The 26962-nt window shown below is 36.6% G+C and overlaps 1 protein-coding gene across 1 annotated transcript; it reads right to left on the bottom strand.

The window, feature by feature from the left end:
* Positions 1–9510: 9510 nt before the first annotated feature.
* LOC149226487 (IAA-amino acid hydrolase ILR1-like 4) lies at positions 9511–26010 on the bottom strand. The gene is made up of 5 exons (XM_089377510.1): positions 25294–26010; positions 23763–23888; positions 22442–22756; positions 10671–10799; positions 9511–10365 (listed from the first exon to the last, which is right to left on the bottom strand). Exons 1-5 carry the CDS (start codon positions 25768–25770, stop codon positions 9982–9984), a joined length of 1431 nt encoding a protein of 476 aa, XP_089233636.1. The 5' UTR covers positions 25771–26010; the 3' UTR covers positions 9511–9981.
* Between the last annotated feature and the right edge of the window lie 952 nt (positions 26011–26962).

The raw sequence follows: 26962 nt of genomic DNA on the forward strand, positions 1-26962 counted from the left end.
TGTAATAAAATAAGCTCATAACTTTGCACTAGACAATTATTTAATTTTTTAACTGAGTTTTCCTTCTAAACAAACAAAAAATAGAATGATTTTGATTTAGGATTTTTTGGTGGTTGTTGGTAAAAGACAAGTGCCTTTTCCAATTAGAGCTTATGGGGTCTAGAAGTATGCCCCTCTAAAAATTGGTCACTCCTATCTTAAGGATTAGTGTAAAAGATTAGAACCTTAGGGCAGATTAATATATTATCTAATCAAAATTAGGCATGAAGATCGAGGCCCTACAAGAAGGGATTCTACAAGTCAAGAATCTTCATCAACAAGATCAACTATGGAATGAACAAAATATTTGAAACCCTTGTCAAGGAACCAAAGGAAAAACAAGACAAGAGATTGAGCATATAGCAAACCGACAAAGAAAGATGCAAGAGAGTAATCTTTGGATGTATGTTTTACAAGTGGTAGACTTACTCCTCAAATGGATTGATCTTGAAAGCTACTAGAAGTCTTGAACTATCACAACAAATCTTTAATGCACCAAGAAGATATCAAGAAAGAGAGAGTTCCAAAAATTGATAGCAACACCTTCAATACGTATATCTTCAATAAATTGTGTTTTAAGGTGATATCCAACAAAAACCAATAATTTGGAATGAGAGGAGAGCCTCTATTTATAGATGAGGCTACGTTATCTTTCTCATTTATTATTTTCATTCTACCTAAAATTATTCTAGGAGAATTACAAGAAAAGTGATTTGTCATCCGCATAAGGAGACTAAGTCAAGCTACAAGCAAAACATGCCACATGTACATAAAACCTCCAAGAGAGGGGATATCCCACAAAGAAGGAGGTCAACTTAGTGAAGAAGCTCCACATTCCTTGAAAAAGCATAGTTTAAGTCTCAAAATATGATGAGATGCCTCTCCAATGGAGAAAAGTGCCTATGTCTAGCCTCCAAGGGTGGAACACCCTCATGGATCATGTGAAATAACCCTCAAGAGGTGGAAAACTCCTCTAATCATGCACAAAAGGTCCTCAAATGATGCCCTCAAGGTGTGATCACGTCCTCAAGTCATGTAAGGAACTTCCACAAAGGATGGAAAGTGACCCTCCAAGTCAAATCAAGTCATAATATCCCCCAACATGATGTAGGAGCATTCAACTCAGCGATTTCAGTATATTCTAGTTAACTTAGGGGGTCTTGTGTTTTCAAAGAAGTTGGATTCCTATGTATGTAATTATTAATGTTTTGAGCAATTGGAATAGGAATTAATTAGATGTTATGAGGATATTTGTAAATGCTCTCAAATGTAGGAGAGCATGAGTGATGATGAGTGATTAGTGGAGATTGAGAGATTTGGAAATCAATTGTAAGTCTTAGATTAGGAATTGGTTTCGTGATTTGTGGAACTAGAGAGGATTCTTAGGGATTACTGGAGTAAAAAGTAGACTTAGAGGATATTCATGGTTTAGTTCAGCAGAAGAAGGATCTGAAACAGAATTGGTTAACGAAACCTTTTGTATAAATGTAAGCCTAAAAGGCATAGAGTCAGTCAGTCAGTAGTCAGTTAGGCCTATGGGTAGGGAAGGAAAGGCCACTGATATAGAAGATCGGGCCGAGAAAGAAATTCTTATGTAAATGTTGTTTATTAATACAAAAAGTGCAATTTCTGAGATTATGTGTGTGTATTGAGTAATTGAATTATTACTGTGTGTGGATTAGAATAAATCTGTGTAACATAGGTTTGCAGGTGTGTAGAACCAGAGATGAAGTGCAGAGAGGAGTGTTATGGGCTTGCACACAGACAGTATTGGAGAAACCTTTAATGTTACAGTGAAGGTGAAGGAAGCGTAAAGGAGCGAAGGAGTGAAATAACGGAGCTGGAGATCGGGATCAGAACAAGTGAAGATCGTAAGGCTAGAACAAATACATAGAGATAAAGCCGAATGGGCTATTACACAGTAAGAAACAAAATAACGTAGTAGTGCACGAGAACCATTGGATCAGTCAGATCAACAAACGAGGTTGTGTGCGATAGACAGCTAAGATTAAGTCACGTAAATAAAGTCAAGAAAATTAATGGCCGAGATTAACACCACGTGTTAGCAGAAGGACGGAGCTGTCTTAGCAAGGGGTAAGCAGTATCTCGCGCGCCCTAAAGGTGGTAAGTGGTCTTTCAAAATTTCACGCGATTACCTTTAGTGGATGACACAGCATACGATGGAGAGAGAAAACCACTTTTCTCGTGTGCTCTTGATTGGATAACGGTCTTGCAAAATTTCACGCAAGATTGCACGACAGCTGTTGGATTGAGCGGGATTGATCAACAATTGAGATTGTCCGGGTTGTTGGTGAGCGAATGACGCAATAGACGTTGGATCGAATGAGACAGATCAACGGTGGAGATCGGCTAAGCTAGTTAGCGATTGAGTGATGCGATAACCGTCGGATTGAGGAATGAGATCAACGACGGAGATTTAATGCGCTAAGGAGAGCATCGATATATGCGCAAAAGGTTGAAGAATGGAGGAAAGGTAAGGTTTAAGTGTGGGTTATGGAATATTTCTTGTATATGGGAATTATAATAGAAATAAGGGGAATTAATGTGTTATGGCTTAAATTTTGAGTTTAACCAAAGTCTAAAGACTAGAGTATTGTTAATAAGTGTCGGAGGTGAAAATAACCCAAAGTCGAAACCTGTGTGATAGTTAAATGAAATGTTTCCGCATAGAGTTTATTGAAGGGGCCTTAAACCTTGACTTGTGAAGATTTTACCAAGTAAGGAATTTTGAAATTCATGGGACATAGTGTGACATGCAATTTTATTTGCATACTGTGGGTATATGCAGCTTAGGCTGCATCATTAAGTATTTGCAGCTTAGGCTGGCATCATTTGTTATCAGAGAAGAACGAGGAAATTCTGTGTAAGAATTCTTTGAGAAAACTTAGAACATAATTATGTTTTAAAAGTGAGTATGCAGGGAAGAAGAGATCAGATTTTAAATCTGACAAACAGTGGACACACGGAGATAAAGTGTAGCAGAATATGCAGATGCAAAGGAAACAAAGAACAATCCATTCAAAGTACAGGTGAATGGTAAAACAAGATCATGTAGAGGTCTTCAGAATAGCAGCATAAGAAGGTGAAAAGATTGCAGCAACCTAGAGCAAGGAGTGCTCAATTGGTTCCAGAGGAGAGAACTAGATAGATGCCAAAAGACTGAGCTCCGAAGAGAGAATCTTAGTGAGGCATGTGTAGCAAGAAGGAGACTTGTTACTATAGAGGTTTTGTTGCAGCTCACAGGAAGATCATAAAGTCAATTCCACAAAAGATATGAGTAGAATTGCGAAGGGATGAAGAAAGCTAGTAAGATTTCTAAGTGAAAGAAGAGGTGGCCAGAACCGAGTATTTCATTTGTGATTGAAATACAAGAGGACAATTGTGTTCTTAAAATGTGCAGATGAGTTGAAACCTAGAAAGAGTAGAGAGAAGTGCCCAAATAGGTTCGAGAAAATAGAGAACCAAGTGCTTGCCAAAAGACCAAATACAGAGGAGAGCTTGGTGAAGTAAGTGGCAGCAGGGAGGACTTGTTGTTGCAGAGGCTTTAATGCAACTTATAATAAGTTAGTGAAGAACTCATGAAGATAAAGAAGAAGATGACTATTGATAGTCATAACAGAGATCACAGAGGTTTTGAAGAAGACCACAACAGAATAAAAGTGAAGAAGGAGGATGCCAAGGCAAATGTCAAGAGAATGAGTCAAGAGGAGCAGGACAAGGAGATTCCGGAGTTAAAAGAACAACTCATTGTATTAAGGATGATACTAGAGGAAAACCAAAGACAAGGTTGGGTCTTGAGGGAAAAGGCAATGAAATCGTCTGCGTTACAGAGAAGGCTACAACAGAGGCAAGTGAAGTGGCTGGTGGAAGAACTCAGAGAAGCTGAGTTGAGAATGGAAGTTTCCATTTGTGAAGCAGAATAAGGTGAAGTTCTAGGTAAAGATGAAGACTAGAGATCTGTGGAAGATCTTATGAATTATTGTGAGAATTCAAGACAACAAGGAGATATGATCACTGAAGCATCAAGTGAGACCACAAGGTCTTATGTTTTTAAAACTGATAATTTGTGTATGATTGCAGGGATTGCAGGAGAAAAGCAACTTTGTGAAGATGTCTTCAGGATGGATGAAGATCTTAAAGTAAAAGGTGACAAAGAAAATTTCTCAAAAGAGGAAGAATTTGACTGGTTACAGCAGAAAGAGTCGATGGATGAGTTACTTAATGAGAGAAGACAGTCATTTAAAGTTTACATAGAGATGGAAGATCAGGATCTTATTTTGATGAAGAACGAAGGAATATTGTCTTAGAGATTACCATTAGATTAATGTTATTGATGAAGAACAAATGCAGGAGAATATTAATGCAGATGATGGGGCAAGGATAGCTCTTGAAGAAGGGTTACAGAGAGACAGCCATGCAAAGTGTATTGAAGAAGAAGGGGAGGCAGATTTGTCTCAAGACAAAGAAAAGACAATCACAGAATTAAAGGAAGAAGGACATCCACTGAAAGATGTTAAGAAAGAAGAAGTCTATGCAAAAGATTTAGCAAAGGGAGAAAGGAGATTTGATGACTGGTCACTAACAAAGGAAGGTTTTGCAGAGAATGAGTAGTCTTTTGAAACTGTCAAAAGTATGGAAGAGTATCTTTCAGAAGATGAATACTCTGAAGTAAAGAAAGATGGAGAATGTCTCTGAAATGGGAAAAGAAGTGAATTATTGCAGCAGAAAGAATTTAGTAATACATTGATATTTGACGCTGTTACAACACAGGAACAATTTCTTGTGAAAGAAGGAGATGAGAATTAGTCTGAAGAGTTGATATGTGAAGCAACAGTTGAGATTGTTGAACCTTGTAATTTTCAAATTGATAATTTGTGTATAAACGCGGGAATTATAAGTGATGATGAAGTACTTATGACGTGTCAAAGAGAAATTGAATTGCCGGAATATTTGCTGAAAAACTCAGAGTATGACAGTGTGATTGAAGAGGAAGGAGTTCACTACAGTGGAAAAGAGCAGAGAATTGAAGCAGATGGTGTGGAAGAGAGATTTGCTAACAGTCTCGAGAGTCCTTTAGAGAAGTTGAATCAGCGTACTGATGTGCTGATAGAAGGGAAAACTCAGAGCAGCGTACTGAGATGTTTCCAGAGAAGGAAAAGGTAATGAGGCCTTATATTTTTAATTCTGATAATTGTTTTAAGATTACAAAATTTGATGAAAATGAGACAAACATGTTTTAAGTTGAAGAGTCAGTTTTAGAACTGAAGAAGATTGGAAGTTGCCAGGTCAGACATGTTGATGAGGAAAAAGAAAAGCATGAAGATACCATGCTTGAAGAAGTTAAACTGATTGTCAGAATCAGTCAAGGAAGTGAAGGAAAATTACTGAGGGTTGTCTAAGAAGAGGAAGGAAAATGTATTGGAATTAATGAACAACATAATGATATATTTTAGGGGAATCAAGTACAAAGGAAATTGGAGGACAATTTACTTTTTGAAAGTAAATTTATAGATATTGAACAGAGGTTGTTTGGAAAACACAAGAGGGTAAAGATGAAAGGGCGGTGATAAGAATCCAACAACTTCAAAGAGAAGACAGTAAACAACGGTTTGAAGATGAGTGGGCAGAGTACAACAACAAATGGCAAAGTAATTATCAGTCAGAAGATAAATTGGACTTAGAGATTGAAAGAATAATAAAATTGATGATGAAGGTGCCTCAGAAGAAAGCAGCTAGTAAGAAGGCCAAGGAGCAGCAGAAAGAGAAAGACAACAACAGACTAAGCATAGCTAGTGGGGCAAAGCAACATAAAGTATGGAAACCTGGAGAACAACAACAAACAACCGCAACAACCAAAAACAAATTACAGAACAAAATATAGGATCCAGGTAGACAAAGGTTGGAAGCACATGGTCAGGAGATCATGATTATTTTAACCTTGGGAGTTTGATACAGAAGCATTCAACTAAACCACTTTATTATATTCTAGTTAACTTAGGGGGTCTTGTGTTTTCAAGGAAGTTGGATTCCTATGTATGTAATTATCACTGTTTTGAATGATTGGAATAGGAATTAATTAGATATTGTGAGGATATTTGTAAATGCTCTTGAATGTAGGAGAACATGAGTGATGATGAGTGATTAGTGGGGATTAAGAGATTTGAAAATCAATTGTAAGTCTTAGATTAGGAATTGGTTTCGTGATTTGTGGAACTAGAGAGAATTCTTAGGGATCACTGGAGTCAAAAGTAGACTTAGAGGATATTCAGGGTTTAGTTCAGCAGAAGAAGGATCTGAAACAGAATTGGTTAACGAAACCTTTTTTATAAATGTAAGCCTAAAATGCATAGAGTAGGGAAGGAAAGGCCACTGATATAGAAGATCAGGCCGAGAAAGAAATTCATGTGTAAATGTTGTTTATTAATACAGAAAGTGCAATTTTTGAGGTTATGCGTGTGCATTGAGTGTATGGATTAGAATAAATCTGTGTAACATAGGTTTGCAGGTGTGCAGAACTAGAGAGGAGTGTTATGGGCTTGCACACAGAGAGTATTGGAGAAACTTTTAATGTTACAGCGAAGGTGAAGGAAGCGTAAAAGTGCGAAGGAGTGAAATAACGGAGCTGAAGATCGGGATTAGAACAAGTGAATATCATAAGGCGAGAACAAATACACAGACAGAAAGCTGAATGGACTATTACACAATGAAAAACAAAAGAACGTATCAATGCACAGGAACTGTTGGATCAGTCAGATCAACGGACGAGGTTGTGTGTGATAGACAACTAAGATTAAGTCGTGCAAATAAAGTCAAGAAGATTAATGGCGGAGATTAACACCATGTGTTAGCAGAAGGACAGAGCGGTCTTAGCAAGGGGTAAGCAGTATCTTGCGCACCCTAAAGTTGGTAAGCGGTCTTTCAGAATTTCACACGATTACCTTTAGTGGTTGACACATAGCATACGATGGAGAGAGAAAACCACTTTTCTTGCATGCTCTCGATCAGATAACAGTCTTGCAAGATTTCACGCGAGATTGTGCGACAGCCGTTGGATTGAGCGGGATTGATCAATGGTGGAGATTGTTCGGGCTTGTTGGCGAGCGAACGATGCAATAGACGTTGGATCAGATGAAACAGATCAACGGTGGATATCAGCTAAGCTAGTTAGCGATCGAGTGATGCGATAACCGTCGGATTGAAGAATGAGATCAACGGCGGAAATTTAATGCACTAAGGAGAGCATCGATATACGTGCAAAAGGTTGAAGAATGGTGGAAAGGCAAGGTTTAAGTGTGGGTTATGAAATATTTCTATTATATGGGAATTATAATAGCAATAAGGGGAATTAATGTATTATGGCTTAAAGTTTGAGTTTAACAAAAGTCTAAAGACCGGGGTATGGTTAATAAGTGCCGGAGGTGAAAATAACCCAAAGTCGAAACCTGTGTGATAGTTAAATGAAATGTTTCTGCATAGAGTTTATTGAAGGGGCCTTAAACCTTGACTTGTGAAGATTTTACCAAGTAAGGAATTTTGAAATTCTTGGGACATAGTGTGACATGCAATTTTATTTGCATACTGTGAGTATATGCGACTTAGGCTACACCATTAAGTATTTACGGCTTAGGCTGGCATCACAACAGCTAGCATGAAGTCCACGTGTAGGTCAACCCTTAAATAAAGTGATCACTGACCCAAAATATTACAAAGTAGGAGAGCACTCTAGGATCTTCAACTTGGCATGTGGAGAGGTGACCCATGTAAGTGAAAATAGCCCAAATGTGCCTGAAAGAATGTGACTAGTGCTTCGAGATACATGAACTGCCTTGAGATCTATGAAACTATTTCAGAAAATGTGAAATTGTATGAGCAACTGCAAAATCATTTCAGGAGTCCACAGCAAAAGTGTGACAATACATAATATGGGGGTTCCATGCTAGGGCAAAAGATAAGTGTGCTTCCAAATAGGTACAACAACCTTTACAATATGAGCAACACTTTTACATACAAAGGGAAGTGAATGAAACTAGAGGTTACCCTGGATCATGTGCCTCGGTAGATCGATTCCAAGATGCTCACAAACCTACCCAGATCATAAATGAATGACATGATAGCAAGTTACTACTACCAACGGATAGTCAACCAAAGTTATAAAAGCAATGTATATCTTGAAGGGGGTCATTTATGAGTTCTAGTAAGTTTAATAGAATAGTTACTCCCCAATTATGGTTACTTAATGAAATGGATGCTTTCATAGCTTGTGAGATGCTTGTATTACAGTTTAACATGTATCATTTAATAAATGAAGCAACAGTGAATTGATGAAGATGAACTTTTAAGTTTGCACTGAACATTGACTACTTTCCTGTTAGATGAACTTTCAAGTTTGCACTGAACATTGGCTACTTTCCTGTTGGATCACAAGTTCATATTACATAAAAGCCTTTAATGAATCATGATGTTGATATCATTCAGAAAAATGATTTTTATTTTTTGTAAAGCAGCTAAGCGGCTTTTCAAAGGCCAAAAACAAAATAGAAATTGTTTTCTAAATTGATCACATTTAGGAAAAAATTCCAAAACAAAAATTTATTGAACAAATATTTGTGTTTAGCTATTGAATATTTTGATTTGATTGTTAGACCCTATTTTCAAGAAATGTCTTAATCACATTAACTATTGGTTTGTGTGTATATCATTACATAGCAATCAGAAACTATTGCATACAATCTATTGTGTTTTACTGTTGATACTTCCCTGCCAATCTTATGAAATGTGTATTTCCAGATGTGTTTCTTCAATGTTTGAACCCACAATTGCATATTGACTGTGTCATCAGTTGGAAAAGAAAACAGGTTGCAAAATGAGAGTCAATTCACATAACCTCGGTTTAAAAAAACTCGCTGGGAGCCTGCACATGCAGAGTCTAGAAAATGAATATGAAGTTACAAGCTCTTACCCATTGATGGCTTTGGAATATATGTCAAGTTTATGCTATTTTCCAGTGGTTATCTATGGTATTCTGGATCCAACACTATATGCAGGCATCTCTAGAATTACTTCTATGCAATTAATCAAAGCACATTCTAGGAGCACCTAATTGGTCTTGACTGATATCTATCGCATTCTGGATCCAAAATTCCACTCTGCTTCGTGTTAATAAGATATACAGAATTTAAAATAGTTCTGACCAGTGATATAAGTCGATATAAGTCAACATGGATGGTCCATTTGGGAGAACTAATAGCTTTCAGACCAGAGTTGGCTATTAAGGTTGGAGCCGAGGTGCAAAGACGTGTTCTACTCTGGGCTCATAGTGATTGTTCTTTGGCTTAATGTTATCATTATTGATGTACTTTATAGTTATATTGTCTAGTAATGAAATATAAATTTAAAGAAAAAAGAAAAGGAATTTTCTCAGAGAAAGAATAAACTTGATTGTCACTGAAGTAATTGTAAAATAACATTTGAGAATTATTTATCTGCAAAAAGTGAGGCTGAATTTAACAAATAGATCTGAAAAAAAGATCCCTATAGTTGTAAAACATAACATAGTAACTTCCTATCTTGTATTACCAAAAATTGACCTTGAAGTAAAACAATGAAACAATTGCCATTTAATTTTTCACTAAGGCATTCAGTTATTTGTCCCCTCGGGTAAAGCATCGAGTTATTTACTGCCTCTTGTGTAAGGAACCTTTCAGGTAGGCCTTGTATCAGACTGTTGGGAGGAAGAAATTTCATTTATATCAATTTTGATTTTCAGATCACTTCTGAGTGATCTTGTAGACAGCCTATGACACATGAAAGAAGGAACTGTACATTGGTTGCTATAGTCGAATGCATCCTGAAGGTTATCTGCCTTTCCTAAGAGCAGCGAATGTACGAAATTAAAGGAAACGCGATAGTACTGCAAGGTTCTCAGAGTTTTGTGGTCCTGGATTTATGTTCATTAAGGAATCTTTCGGCTATTGCAGCATGCATTGCAGCACCAGTAGGGAGAATATTTTCATCAATCATAAAGTAAGGAGAATGTCCTGAATGAATTGACCCAATGGCCTCGTTCCTCATTCCAATATAAAAGAAGGCAGCAGGAGTAACCTCTGTGTAGAAGGCAAAGTCCTCTGCACCCATCATGGGGGGCACTATCTTAAAATTATGGAGACCCACTACATCAGCCGCAACTCTGTGTACATGTTTGTGCATATCCTTGTCATTGAAAGTTGGAGGATAAAACTGATCCTCTTTTTCAAAGAAATCTACAACTGCAGTGCACCTATGGACAGCAGCTTGTCCTAAAATAACCTGTGATAGAAAGGCAATGTCAGATCCAAATTACGCATGATATATTCAAATGTTGAAGTACAGACCAGCCATTGTAACTACATAAATAACTAGGCAAACAATTCATTCGTATGTGCTGCAGCCTCAAGTAATAATTTGTCAGACTTTTGGAGGCTGCAATGTTTCTTTAAACCCTCAGATGAGCTTGCCAAAGATTACCATATCAGATAAGTTTCTTAAAATACATTTTAAAAACAACAAAACATGAACCTGGAATCTAAATACCATCGGGAAAAGTACATTTTAGAATGACTAGTGGAACAAACCTCTTCTATTCTCTGCCTGAGTTTGTAAAAGCTGTCATTTGAGAAAGCCCGAAATGTGCCACCAATAGTAACTGAGTCTGGAATGACATTGAGTGCACCACCTCCATTGAATGCGGCAACAGATACTACCTGTAACAAGAAAAATAATTTTTATAAAAAACTGACTATTTTTTTTTTTTCACGTTCAGATACTGAAATTTCCGTTTCAATTTTCTGAGGAACAAGCTTTTTACACATATACCTTGGCCTCCACAGCTTTATGAAGCATAAAAGACAAAATAAAAAAACGCGACTGCTCAATTCGCGAGTACAACTGTTCACTTAAGTGGCACAGTTCTACCGAATATAGATTACTAGCCAAATCAATCCAAGCAACATCTGTAACATGAATGCTCCATGCGATTCTAATGCCAGCAATCTTCCTTGGGAAGGGTCCCATGTAAAGACGTCTATGATTTCACTACCAAGTTCATCTGTAAGGTGCAAGTGGGTGCTGCAAGGGCGAACACCATTCAGAACTACTGCTGTGACAGCGCGGCAAACTCCCTCTAGAAGGAAGGAAGTCAATGGGACACCCATGGAGCAAGCCTGGGTGCAGCTTCTGGGTTTGTGTTGGATTAGCGGGGGCAAACAAAAAAAACCCATGAAACGTTGATCTCAAGTGTCCATCAACCAGTATTTCCGTCTGACGAGGGCTCCTGAGAGCAGCAAGAGGATATACTCCCATCCAAGATTCGGGAGACTCAAACAACATAGTGTGGCTTGCCAATAATGCTGGATGACATGATGGAAGCTTCAAAGGTATAGCAGATGATAAGTCTCCAAAGCTTCAAAGCTTTCCTAGTGAATTCTATAAATTAACATGGGAATTTAGTAGTCTGTACCTTTTAAAGAAGCTATCAAATCTAGTCTCCAAAGAAAATTATCAATCAGGGGTTTATTAGGCTTATATCCAAGGATGAAAATTCTTAAGTAGTGTCTAGCTGGAGATTCATTAATCTAATCAGTGTCTCTTATAAGATTCTAATTTTTACCTCAATCTCCATCACCGCACCTTAAGCGTATATTACCTCAAATTGTCTACCATGAGAAAACTATTTTTCTAAGCGGAAAATATGTCTTGACAATGTTATTGCAGTCGAGGAAAGTATGGTGTGGGCTACAGCAAAATGCCAGAATTCTTTTTCTTGATTAAAATTGACTCTGAAAATATATACTATAGAGAAGAATGACCTTCTATTCTCAATATTCTGGATTCTGTAGTCTTGGTCTCCGGTAATTATTTCTTAGTAGCAGTCAAGGCTCTATTTGTATGAGTCTCTGCGTTTATAAAAATCAAGAGTTGTCATTAAGAAGAATTCCTACTGTAATGAAATGAAATGAAATTTTAATGTCCACGAGACTAAACATAGTTTATGGGACCACTAGCTTCTCTGTTTTTTGCCTTTGCAATTCAATCTTCTTATTATTCAAATTAACGATGAGCTGACCCAACCTTCTAAGAGTCCCCTCACTGAAAAAGACAATGCCAAGGAACCAATGTTAACATACTGCTGTAACTGTCTCTGGTGTCTCTTAAAGCATCACATTCCAAAATGAAATGTTTTTCCAATTCCACTGCCCCTGACATGCAAAAAGTACACACCCATTCTCCCCAAGCTTCTTTAGGTCTTTTCCATCGACTTGTTTCGCATTGTAGTCGATGCGAGTTAGTTCTTAATTGAGCAATAAGAATCTTTGCTCTCCATGGAATGCTAGCTCCAATGTACTCTTTTTGTTGGAGATCACAAGTGGGATTGAATTCTTGAACATAGTATTTCTTCTTTCTACCCAACTCTTTTCCCCATATACACTTACGAAACTTCTCCATAACAAAACTCTTTAAATCCTTGTTGTTTGTGGGACATGCGTTGAGGTAAATATTCCATTTTTGCATCCATTTGTTGTTTTGTCTCATCTATGATTTCTTTTTTTCACTCATTCCTTCATTGAAGATAACTTTAGGCCATCTACCTTCCCCCCATTTGTTTAATTCTTTGAAGATATCTTATGAGACGCACCATAGCAATTGCTTCAATGGAAGTTGCTCCTGTTTCACTCAGCGTTATCTCATAGGAAACTGAACTTTTTATTTTAAACTTGCTCATGATCAAGCGCTTTTGGATTTTTTCAATTTGCTTCCATTTTGAGACAGGGATGATGCTAGCCCACAATTCACACCCATATTAAATAAGTGAGGCAAGAATTCCCTCTAACTTCTACTCTCTACGCTTTGCAATTGATCAATAGGAATACTTGATTGCCAAAAGGGTTGTAGAAGGAAAAACTAATGGTATCCTTTTCCTAGAAGAAAAGGCCCACCAGCTAATAAATCAAAAATTTCCAGACACATACTTTTCGACGTTGGCAGAAGAAAACAAAAAAATATTACTCAACATTTTATCTACTCCTCACGCCCGATAACTTTGCTTTAGTGAAGTTTTTTCAGAACTTCTTAGTTTTGAATATAGCCAGTTTGGCCCAAAATTTTAAAGTTTGGAAAAAGTGCAAAAAGTACAAAGTTGTTATTTCCATATTGCTGCATATTTTGACTGAAGCATCAACATGAAAATCTCAGAGATGCTGCAATCTCACCATCATTAGTATTATCAATGTCTCCTACAAAAGTTTTTCTAATTCTCGCTATATTTTCCTCTACAACTAGCAGAAATTTGCCTCTGCGTTAATTGTGTCAGTGATACAACTATAGAGAAGGGATAAAGTTGGCGAAATTCAGAAGACTCTAACTGTCTGCTGAGAGCTCAGAATTGAGCGAGGTAGTCATTGGAAAGCTAGTGAAGATTAGAATCCATATATCTACCCAAAATTTATATTTGAGCAACAAAAAAACCAAGCAAATCAAAAGTGGGCAAATGGTGGCCTAAAAAATGAAAAAGTGTACTTAGCTTTTAGTAAATTACAGAGTTATGATAAATTTGATATTGATTATTGACTAACAGAATTCGTTCCATGCACGTTTGCAGAATTAAAGAAAGAATAACAAAACAAGTTTAGAATGAGGGCCAGAGACATGGAAGAATCACAGAGATCCTCCGTCCCCGAGGAGGAAGTCAGAGGGTTGAATATCAACTTGGATAATGCAATGACAAAATCCAATGGGCATAGAGAAGGCAAAGCAGAAAACATTGTGCTGGTGGAGACAATGAGAAGCTTAAATATGGAAGTACTGAGTTATAGGGTTGATAATGAAAGATTAGTAAGAGCCCAAAAGGAACAAAATCACATCAACACTCAATTGTTAGAAAAGTTTGAACAAGTTGCAGAAGCAAATACACAAGAAATCAGACTCAGGATAGGTAGTAGTAAATACATTACATGTGAGGAGGGAAGATGTTAGAGGTTTAAGGCACTCCAGGAGTGCTAATAGGCATTCAACTAGAAGGGCACATGCATTTTCAGAATCTGAAAGCAGCCTAAGTTTGTCTCCTGTTAGACATCAGAGAGGAAAGCCTAAGGTGGATGATCTGCAAGAAGAACATAGAAAGATTAAGCCTCCTACATTTGATGGTGATCATCAAATTTAGTGGCCAAAATTGTAATATCTCATCTTCAGCGAAAAGTTTCGATGTGGTGGGACCATCTCAAACAAGTTAAACACATTGGTAAGAAGAGTATTTCATGGAGGCGGTTCAAAAAGTATTTCCAAAAGAAATATTTGGCAGTGCATTATTATGATAAGAAGACACAAGAGATCACTGACCTCAAGCTTGGAAGTATGTCAATGGATGAGTATGAAAGGATGTTTCTCGAGTTGTTGAGGCACCTTGGCTTCATTATAGATGAGAAGGTTAAAATCCAAAGATTTCTGAGTGGGCTACTTCTTTCTACAGTGATAAAATTTGTTTTAATGAACTGAAGACTCTAGAAGAAGTTATAAAGAAAGAAAAGCATCTTGGTGAGCAAACCAAAGGCAACCCATTTTTCCAAAAGGCTTGGGATGACATAAAGAGAGGCAAGATGGAGCAAAGAAAGAAAGGGTATGAGCCATCAGTTTTTAGAAATAGTTCTCAAAGACAGCCAACACAAAATGAGCCAAAGATGATAAAGTCTTTGGGAAAAATGTCAAGACAATAGCCTATCAGATGTTGGGAATGTGAGGGAGTTCAAATGTACAACAATTTCCCTCACATAGGAGAAAGGATGAGGAATGTTCACAACACCCACAAGGCTGATACAGATGAAGACGTAGGTAGAAGTACACCAAGGATTTATGCATCCTTAGACAACTAGAGAGTAAGATCAATAACTAGCCCATAGCTATTTAATATATTTTGAAGCCAGCAATAGCTACATAGATCCTATCTTCTTGTGAGGTTTCACTTGAAAAGAAGCATGCATGGAAAAACTTGGTTGGTTCAACTAGCTATTGAAGCCAAGAGAAGGATCACGAGTTGGTTAAGGAATGTCCAATGGCCATGAATGAAGTCAACACAAAGGCAGATTTGAACATTATAAATTTGGGTTCAAATGACTGCTTGAATGGTATGGATTGGTTGGACAAGCATCATGCTATCCTAGATTGCTACAATAAGTCATTAACTTGTCTTGATGAGAAAAGTAAGTGAAAAAAAAGTTCAAAGGATTCGAAGGCATATATCCATTAGGCAAACCTCAACTGTGTAATTGAAAGAGAGTTTTAGCCTTTAGGAAAGGATGTCAAATTTATGTTGCTCAAATGTAAGAGGAAATCAAGGACAGAGTGCCAAGCTAGGTTGCACGAAACGGGGAAACGGGTACGAGTTTCCGAAATGGGAACCAATACGAAACGCGACCTCCCCAAATTTTGGAAAAGGGGAAACGAGAATATATATATATATAGATAGATAGATAGATAGATATTAGGACATTTGAGAAATATGTGCAATCATAAAGCATATATGATACATTCTAATTTATTACATCATGATAAAATTGTCAATTGTCAATGCATAAACTATAAGTCTCTAAATTTACATCACATTTACTCATGAATGATCACATAATGAAAATCGAAATATCCAAAATTAACCACGAGAAATTTCTAATTTCTTGTCTCATGCTTGATTGGGAGTCTCCTCCTACATAGTCGAACAACCTTAGTGCTATTGATTAAATACAAGTTTCATACGCTAGTACCCTACATGCTCTTCATTATTGGGAGTCTCCCCTGCATAGAGGGCTTGGTTCTCTTGATTAAATACAAGTTCTATACGCTAGTACATGATAAAATCCAATGGAAACATTGCAATCCCCCCAATCCTGAAATCCTGAAAAAGAGATAAGTCTGCTGGATTTTGAGTGAGATCTAAAATTCTACTTTCTCCATATGAAATTCAATGAGGGCGAAACCACTCTCAAACATCCTGAGTCATTTCATGGTAATGTTAAAAATTTAAGTAAAAGTGGTATTCTCCTTTATTTTTCATTTTACTTTAAGAATTTAACATTACCATGAACTGTGTATGCCTCAAATTTCCTGATAAACTGCATATCAACACTAGGGCAAAAGTTCACTTTTATAACTTTAGACAGGCATCTAGAAGCAACTAGAAGTCACTAGGATAACCTAAAAATAAATTAGAAAACAAATTTAAAAAAAAATTAAAATTAAAAAAAACACAAGTAAAAAGTTGAAACGTGAGTCGTACGGCCCTGAAACGCGTTTCAAGCCGTACTAGCCACGTTTCAGTTTCGTGAAATGTGGCAATACGGCCTGAAATGCGTTTCAGGGCCGTACCACACACGTTTCAGCGTTTCGTACTCGTTTCCGTATGGAAACGCCCCCTTGCCCTACGTTTCCTGCAACATAGGTGCCAAGTATTGAAAACCATCTAATCTTAAAGAGTGTGACAATGTATTAGGTCCCTTGGGGAGATACAAGGATTGCCACCAGAGACGAACATTGACTTGTCTATTGATTTGGTGCCTGGAGTTTCCCTAGTGTCTAAAACTCCATATAGGATGAGCACACCAAAACTAAAGGAATTACAGATGCAGCTTGAAGAACTTTTGAAAAAGGGGTACATATGCCCAAGTGTGTCACCTTGGCATACTCTAATGCTCTTTGTTAAGGAAAAAGATGGAACATTAAGAATATCCATTGATCTCAGGTAGCTAAATAAGGTCACAATTAAGAACAAGTATCTTTTGCAAAGGATAGATGATCTTTTTTATCAGCGTAAAGGATCCAAGGTCTTCTCCAAGATTGACCTAAGGTTAGACTACCATTAGTTGAGAATAAAGGAAGAAGATATCATTAAGATAACATTTAGAATGATATATGGCCATTAAGAGTTTGTAGTAGTGCCATTTGGGTTGTCAAATGCACTAGTTGCCTTCATGCATCTGATGAATGCCATTTTCCGAAATTACTTTGATAAACTTTTTATGGTCTTCTTAGTTGACATACTTATCTATTCTAAGTTAGAAAAAGAATATCAATGACACTTAAGAATGGTGTAATAGGTATTAAGGGAATATCAGTTGTATGCGAAGATGAACAAATGTTCATTTTATCAAAAATAGATCCATTATTTGGGCCAAATCATTTCAGAGGAAGGTACAGCAGTGGACCCCTAAAAGATTAAGGCAATCAAAAATGGCTAGCACCGAGGAATGTTACAAAGATCAAATCATTCATGGGACTTCTTGTTATTGCAGATTCATTGAAGGCTTTTCAAAGATTGCATGCCCAATCACATCTTTGCAAAAGAAGGGTGTGTTCAAATAGACTTATGAATGTGAAGAGAGCTTCAAGCAATTGAAGGATTTATTGACAAATGCGCCAATCTTGAGATTGTTGATCCAATTGAGGATTTCATAGTGTGTATTGATGCATGCAATGAAGGACTTGGTGTAGTCCTTACACAAAATGGACATGTATTATATTATGAGTCAAGAAAGTTGAGAGAACATAAGAAGAATTATGCTGCACATGACCTAGAATTGGCAATCTTTATTTATGCATTAAATATCTGGAGGCATTATCTCATGGGAAAGAAGTTTGAGTTAAAAACAAACCATAGTGGTTTGAAATATTTGTTTGGACAACCGACATTGAATGCCAGATAAATTAGATGGTTGGAATTCCTTGGTGAATATGTTTTTGATATAAAGCATATCAAGGGAAAGGAAAATAAAGTGGTGGATGCGCTCAACAAGAGAGCACATGAGATGCATGCTACAGCCATAAGCATGTTCAAGTGTACTCAAAAGGGAACTACTACTGCAACTACGAAAATAACCAAATAGATTCAAAAATAAAGAGCCCAAAGAAAGGAAAAGTATGGGAGCACCTACACACCTACAGATGGATTGCACCTACAAATCTGAGTAATGAACGAAGATGGTCCCTGATAAACACCAGTAACTAGATACATATGAGAGGGAGAGTACTTCTATATACACTAGTAAAGAGGCAAAAACACAAATTTAAAGCTTAAACCACTAATAAGAGTGATTAGGTCCTTATTAAATAAAAGCCATATTTTTACAAATATTACATTAAAAGATCAGGAGCATACACACAAAATAGCCCATGTGAATCTAGACTCTAATACCTAATAAGGGACGTTGTGGTAAGGTAATACAACAGAATCAACAAATACCCCGACAAATTGTAATGAATTGAAAGTTGAAACAGTTATGGCAGAAGCCTTTTCACCTTACCAATAAAGCATAGACATTTTGTCATTGAAAGATGCAAATAGATAAAAAAGATCGTGGAATATATCTATAGAATTGAAAGCTCGGTTGTTACAATAATAAATCTCCCAAAATTTTCCAATTTATAGCCACAAGAGTGTGGTCTGGCAGCAAGTAACAAGGTGATTGCACATGTATTATCATGGAGAATCTATTTCAAAACCCTTCAAGTGGGAGTGGATGAGATAAGATGCAAGACCTAAATGATTTTTATTACATTGAAATGCTCCTTGTAGTGCAGAAGCTTATACAAAGAACAGCTGTCAGCTTTTATAAACAACGTTTCTAAAAACAAAACAGTTTATAGCTAGACCAAAAAACATCACCTACAAAACTTACGAACACCAACAGAACTAGGCACCATGCAAAAGCCATTAGTCTTGCACTCAAAGAAGAAGGATAAAAGAAATAAACCTCATATCGTCCAAGGGAAGGAATGAACTTAATAATAAGAATGAAGATAGATGATGAATGTTGTGTGGCACTAAAAATCAAAAGCATTGACCATGTGAGCTTTGACCAAAAGGGAGGTTTGGTGTTGGACATACTTTATACCCTTTCTCGAGTACCTTGTAATGGATGCAACACCAATTACCCTTACAATTATGATGTATTTGCATTTGCAAGGCATGTTAGCATCTCTTTTTCTAGCTACGTGTTAAATTTGTGTTACAAGGTATTGGGAGTCTAGTCTATAATAGGGGCCTTCCTTCTTGTGTCTACATTGTACAGTCCAATTAAAAAGGACATCACAATATATACATTCAAGCATGGATTTTTTATGAAAAACAAAGGAAAGCATAGAGATATATCGATTGTGAATAAACAACTTTTGCAGAAATATATTGATGTTTTCTCTCTAAAAATCACTAAATGATTACCTGTTGAAAGAGAAGTGATCCATTGCAATCAACTCGAAAACGTAATACCCATTCATTAACCTTTGGCAAAGCCCTATAGAAAGAAAAAGGAATCCACAAACTACTAGGGTGCTGAAAGGTCATGTGGAGACTTCATTTGACACCGGCATAATGAAATATTTTACTAATGTTGCAAATATCTCTGGTTTCTTCCAATTTTTCAAGCTTTCTAGGTTGTGACTATTTTTGAAGTTTTCTGAGAATTTTAGGTCCAAGTTTATGCTTGTCGATATTTTTCTCAATATTTCTGATAGGTTTCTTTGCCTCAGCAACATATTCCCCAAAACAATATTTGCAACATTGTTTTCACTGTGTTTTGGAGCTAATTTGAGTTCTAATGCGATCTGCCACAACTTTGGAAGTCATAGGAATCAATGATTATTTACATTTAAGCTAGGGGAATCTATTTTTCCAAGAATTTGGCTGGTAAGCTTACCTATTTGAAATTCGAACCCTAAATAAACTTACTTTGCTTTCTTCTAGGGCTGAATTGTATAGAAATCATTACTGTATGGGCTCCAGGTCATTTGGTCACAGGGTAGTAGTTGATCCAACCTAACACTATTGTAAGGAAGTGAGCTTTTGGCCAGTACGTATTTAATCAATCTTTTGATTATTTGATTAACTTGGCTTGTATAGTACAGTTGGAGGTACTAGCAGGACCAACGCCCTCTTATTGGAGCTTGATAACAACCTTAGAAGTATGTTGTATGGAGTTGAATACTTCTTATTCGTAGTGTAAGAAATCATTCTGCGAGTCCTTATAAGAAGCCTTGGATACGACAATATCCTTAGTTGTCATCGCCTACTAGATCTTAGAGAAGCTTGTGGATAAGATTGGATTTGTTTAATAAGATATTGGTTAGTCATCATCAACTACCAGACCTTAGAGAGGCTTCTGGATGGGACTACCAGTTGCATTACCTTCCTTCAGGGGAGGGATCTCCAGTCCTGCATGGCAGGGGAAGTCTTTAGTGCAAAAGTGCAAAAGTGTCAAGATAGACCTATCTGCATTGTAGTCCGCTTACATTATGGGTGGACTCCAGCTGGAGACCTATGTTATGAGCAATTAATGAAGTTGGGCACTTGCAATACTAAATAGTATATATGACCTTGGATATTGGAATGTTGACCAATTGATGAGTTCACAAGGTTTTTCTCCTAGCCATGCAATAGAGGTGAAATAACAAACTGCGGTCTCTTTTTATGAACATTGTTTTGTATTCTACATCAATGTAGATTTATTTTAATTCCAAATCTACCAAGCACCAAGAATAATCAAATTCCTTGAAGTGTAATTGTTTTTTGATCATTTAAAATGAATTGAAGCTACTTGTAGTCTCACTCAACTCCCTATAACTCAGAACTTACAAATTATGAAGATATAGATCTGTAAAAAATATAATTTTGATGCTTGTTAAGATATTTATATTTACATTGTAACTCTTTTTTTTTGTAAATATCATATCTATAATATTTCTATTTATGTGTAGATCTGGTATCTCTTTTTCAATCTCTGTATATGGTAGTTTTTATATTATGTGTACCTATCAAATGTCTCTTTTTCATCCATATAGACATTTTTATTTCTGTTTACATCTATATTTTGGTAACATGTAGTATTACTAATCTTTGAATATAGCAGGCTTTATATTATGTGTATCTATCAAATCTCTCTTTTGCATATATATATATACATTTTTATTTCTGTTTGCATCTATATTTTGCTAACATAGAGTATGACTAATGTTATTTGTTATAAGTAATATATTTTTTAAAGCTGATATAAATTAATATAAGTATTACCCACATGACAATATCTTGAGGTTGCAAAAGCAGAATAAATTATGAATAATGAATATATTATTATTATCATCCAATTTTAAGGTCACGGCCAAGCCAACCACCAAATTGGTGTATGATAGATATTTTTATTTCTGTTTGCATCTATAATTTGCTAACATATAGTATGACTAATGTTATTTGTCATAAGTAATATATTTTTTATAGCTGACATATACTAATATAAGTATTACCCACATGACAACATCTTGAGGTTGTAAAAGCACAATAAATTATGAATAATGAATATATTATTATTATTATTATCCAATTTTAAGGTCACGGCCAAGCCAAGCACCAAATTGGTGTATGAGACCCCTTTGTTTGTGGGACAAGGGACCCACCTCCGTACAACAATTTGACTGCTAAGTCTACGAAGGCATACATACTCTACCCCTCTGGTTTTGAACCTGTAACCTCTTACTAGAAACACATGTTCTTAACTATTAGACCCACTCATTATCACAAGTTCACAAATATAATTGTTGCCTAATATAATTTAAAGTTATAAGTTTAAAAACTGTCACTTAAGAATATCTTACCAACTTCCAACCAGAAAAGAAGAGCACGTTCACTATTAGAAAGAGGCAATTTGCAACATCTTTACAATCACCTAGTAAATAGGAAACACAATGTCTACTGCCTTCTTGTCAACTTCGCACACAAACACATGAATGGAAAAGAAACCGAATGGACCAAAAAGGAAACTCGATAGTCAAGAAAGGGAACTAACATTTGGAACAAGGGGGACTGAAAAGCGGTGAGAAGGAAACTTGATAAGTCCAAAAGTCAGTAGTTACATTTTGGAACAGAAGGTACTATATATGTATTGTGTGCGGTAAGTGACATCAGGCTGCTAAATAGGCTCCTGCTTAGCCATCTTACCAACAATAACATTTTTATATATAACCTTATTATAATAAAATTAATACTTTCAAATAATTTATTTGAATTTATTTTTTTCCCTCAAATCTATGAACTCCAAAGTTGCTTTCCCAGGTCAATATTAATTGTATTAAATACCAGGTAATTATAAACTTATAACCAAAACTTTTGTTAAAGGTATTTTCTTATTTCTGCAATAATAATATGACTTATGAGTTAACGAGCTTCTATATGACATGACTATCCCCAAAAGCAAATAAACACGCATTCAACCTGTTTATGGTCCAGAAAGGTATAAACAAGTTATAAAATGCTTCATCCCAGAGTATTTTAACCAGAAAACCTTACACTAAGCAAGATCCACATCGTCTATATAAATACCTGAGAATCCAGGGGATTGGCTTCACGTGAAACGAGATGTTGTAAACTGACGACAGAAGCAGAACCTGCCAATATAGGATCAATTGAATGTTGTGGGATTGCTGCATGCCCACCTTTCCCAGTTATTACTGCCTTGAAGAACCCACAGCCAGCGAGTAAGGGCCCAGGTTTCGAACCAATCACAGATGTAGGATAATCGCTTGAAACATGCATAGCGAATATGCCTTCCACATTTTCCAGTGCTCCCTCTTCTATCATTCTTTTTGATCCTGCACCTGATTCCTCCGCAGGCTGGAAGAGTAATACGACAGTTCCCTGTAACAACATGTAAAACAGTGAGGAAAAATTTTTGACAACAATTTAGAGACAAAAAATTCAGGTTGCGGTCATGCTTGCCAAAAGCATTGCTAAATCATTAAGAAGTGCAATAGATCCCCTAGCATCTCAATGGCATGACATTGCTTTAGGTATTTAACAGTTTTACTCGCAATTGAATCCTAAAAGCTTAAAACACACAAAATTTCTAATGAGATATTACGAACTGCTTTAAAGACATGTATAACCAGATTCTACAGAAATTCTTCTTCCAATCTTATACATAATGATGTGTAAGGTTGCCAGTGTTACATTTCGTTTTAAAGCCAAGCTTAGGGGTGAATTTTCAGACACAATGTTCTGCATCTGCGGTGATTATATTAAGGCACTCGAGACAAAGATATAGAATAGTTCGCAAGATATCATCGGTAAAATGCATTGCTACATAGGTACTCATTATGCAAATATGAAGTTTGATGGAAATTATGGCCTTTTTCAGTTCTGGTCCTAGAATGGCTGCATAGCTCAAACTAGTTACATATGGAAAGGCTATGAGGAAAACAAGTATGCTTGGCAGTAAAGCTACAGGAGACCTAGAGAGATGAAATACAGATGCTACAATGGAAGGCAGTGAGGACTTTTCCCTTTTCATTGTTTACTCTCTGATAACAGAGAGAAAGGGAGCAACAAGGGTGTCCAATGTTCTAGAAGATCCATCTGAAGCATTTGAAGGTTAACAGTAAAGCAACGGAGTCACATGAATATTAATTGGATATAAGTAATATAGTTTCAATTGTGAAAAAATAATAATGAGAGACGAACTACAGCATATTTATAAAGGAAGCATAGAATGTTCTGAAAGTTCTGCCTCGACTCCCCCACAGCATAAGAATCAAACATTTAAATTCCAGAGCTTGAAAATAATAAAAATACAAATTACCTCTCTCTAAAGCTCTGAACCAATTTTTCATTTAACTGAGGAAATGCTGACGAGATTAGGGTAAACCTGTAACAAATGCTGACGTTGTTGCAAAATCTTTGCGCCACCAAGAAGCATGGTAACATGTGCATCATGTCCACAGGCGTGCATTTTCCCTGGGGATTTGCTTTTGTGTTCCCACTCAACTGCCTCCTGCATGTTTCCAAGAATAAACATAAGAATTTAAAATCAATCCCACTTCAAAAATACAGCGCCATCAAAATCATAAGTTGCATTCCAAGACACTATTTGAAGACAATACCCAACAAGTGAGGATTTCCACAACTTGTTCTGTTCCACAGAATTTTAGGAATAGTAGCATAAGCATTGAAATTTAAGTTTACGATAAGCATCCCAAAAGCCACTTCAACAGTTACTAGAACATTAGATTGAATGAACTACATAAGTTCATTAGATATAAAATTACAAAATATCACAATCAGTTATAACTTATAGCACCCTAAGAAGTCTGTGTTTGGGAAGGATGAAAATTTTTTGGACACTTCTTACTCGTAGCTAGATTTAAGTGTTCAATCACTCCTTTTCAGAAGTTAGCATTCGATGAGGTATCCGTTCAAACTGGATCTAACGGGCTTTTGTTGATTGATGACGTCAAAATAATTCTTCTTGGGCTTATTGTGACCTTACTGCAGCCCTGAGTGCAATAAGGTGGTAGTTGCTACTCCCTGATTTTTGTACCCATATGTTTTCTTTATAATATAAAAAGTATTATTCGGATAAAGAGAGTTAAATCATTTAATGATCCAAAATCAGACCTTCACTGCACTGTTAATAAATCTTTCTCAGGTACATAGATTTTAGATTGAAATTTATCCATTCCTAAAATAGTCAGGATAGCTCAGCGAAATTGCACAAACTTGCAGCCCATGGGTTTAGCTAGCTCAACAGGTTATTACCATTGTTGGGCATTTGGTTAGTTATGTGCCAGCAAGTGCCTGGTTTGAATTCCCCTAAGTTAGGTGCACTAGTCTATGTAACAGGTTTCCTAGGAATGTTATCTATAAATGTAGGAAAACATCCCTTTCGTTTCCACACAAGATTTTCCTTTAGAAAAAAGGGTGAAATTATATAAACTTAGTAGAAAAATAAAATAGAAATAAAATATTTGATGCACTCTGCTTAAAACAGGCATAAGCAATATTGTATGGTAGATGATAAAATAAAACTTCAGATATAACTGGTGAAGGGGCACTTTGCATAGACCTCTATCTTGAACCTGTAATTAAATTACAGTACTATGTTTGGAGGAAGCAAAGTTGTGTAACAAGCCGCAACTTGCTTACGGTGAGTTATCAGCCACTTTGTGGAAAGGGGTATATGACAGAATCGAGGTTAAGAGTAGTATGTTGTTTTGACAAACTGTAGGATGTGGCCACAAGTTTGAATTATCTCAAAATTGGAAGTACCCCTAAGGAATTGTAAATGTAAAGGAATATCTTTCCTAAAATACATTCCATGGAACCTTGGAGATAAAACATGTAGGGAAAAAAATAACTGAGGCTCAGGAAATACTATGAATGTTCTGAACCGCAGAGACCTGAATTGGCAAAGCATCCATGTCTGCTCGAAGAGCTACGAAAGGAGGATTCCCATTACCAATGGAAGCCACCACACCTGTTCTGGCCACAGGGTACCTATAGCTAATATTCATTTGATCAAGCTCCTGCCTAATGAGCTTACTGGTCTCAAATTCCTCATAAGCAAGCTCCGGGTGCTCATGGATTCTTCTCCTTATGCTCTTCAACCACTCAACATTTTCAGGCAGATTGGCCAACGCCACAATCTCCTGCGCAGCAACACTCTCCACACCCTTCGTCCCCTCTGCAACTCCAAAGTGATCTATCGGGGTCCCATATGGATCCCCAAAGTTATTGATCAATGATTCCACATCCCCCAAGGGGCAATCCATTTCACAGTTTGATGCGCAGCCAATCATTGAAACCATGTTGAACAACACCCATGTCAAAATAAATACTCTGCAACAATCCATCCAGGTAACTGCTTTGCAATCCATATGGGCGTGTGCTCAAATAATACCTTTGAAAACCAACCCTTCACTCATGTAAGACCACACTCCACCTGTGCTCCAATACACAAAAAAAACAAGGCCTACGAAGTGGCTGTGGCAGAAGCTGGGCAGAGACTTAAAACACCTAATAACCCACTCCTAACAATCAACCTTCACGGTTCCTGGGGCTTATATAACGTTATTACCAGCAGTGAACAGTAGCTATCCAAACCCAGAAAAGAGGCAAAATATATGTATGTGAAAAAGGAAAAAGGTCTCATCACTCTTAGGAGTTTAAGCAGCTTTGGGAGATCCCCGCTGGTCCCTGCACGTGCCTTAATGTTATCAAAACCCTCACATGTCAAAAAAGAAAGGGCGAATCACGGCTCGTTTTGGAAAGTGGAATCTTACGCCTCCCGCGCGTCATTCCACTTGATAGACCCCAAGGTGGGAATCTTATCGTATTCGCCCTCCTCCTCTCCTTTATAATAAAAATTGTTTGTTTTTTTTCTAGTGTACTAACCAAAAGCTATGTCCTAGACATGCCCAATGGAGAGCGAATATGCCATGTGACTGCAAAAGCGGCTAACCAAAGCCTTGATACAGACACTTACTGCGTGAAAGTTGACTCTACTTCAACCATAATCACATGGTGCGGTTTAGAAGAAATGTGAGTTCAAAACTGCATAAAGAGAGATTGAGTATGTGTAGGACTCTTAACCATATAGATCTTTCAATCACAGTTGAAATCTAACAGCTCTGTCCATATATTTGCCCCATTTTTTAATAAAAACTTATATACAAATATATTGTTCTTGTATGATATATGTAAATGTAGAAAACAGGTGTGAGTAAAATATTCAACTGTAATATTCAACTGTTTTTTTTAATTTATTGGACATAAATCAACAATTTTATTAACACATGCATTCAAACTTTGATAACAATCCTATAAACATCTGATAAGATAACAATCCATTCTTTACCAGTCTAAGATCTTTAGAACTTCTATAACTGAAAGCCTAAATCTAGGGTTTGATTTATAATTCTTAAATGTTCGTAACCCTAGAACTGAAAGCTTAAATCTAGGGTTTTATTTATAAGTCTTAGTTGTTCGTGTTACTAAAACTGAAAGCTGAGATCTAAGGTTTGATTTACAATTCTTAAATATTCGTACTCCTATAACTGAAAGCTCAGA

Source organism: Pinus tabuliformis, chromosome J (genome assembly GCF_031772625.1).
Source record: "Pinus tabuliformis cultivar Carrire ecotype Pingquan chromosome J, CPIR1, whole genome shotgun sequence".
NCBI lineage: Eukaryota > Viridiplantae > Streptophyta > Pinopsida > Pinales > Pinaceae > Pinus > Pinus tabuliformis.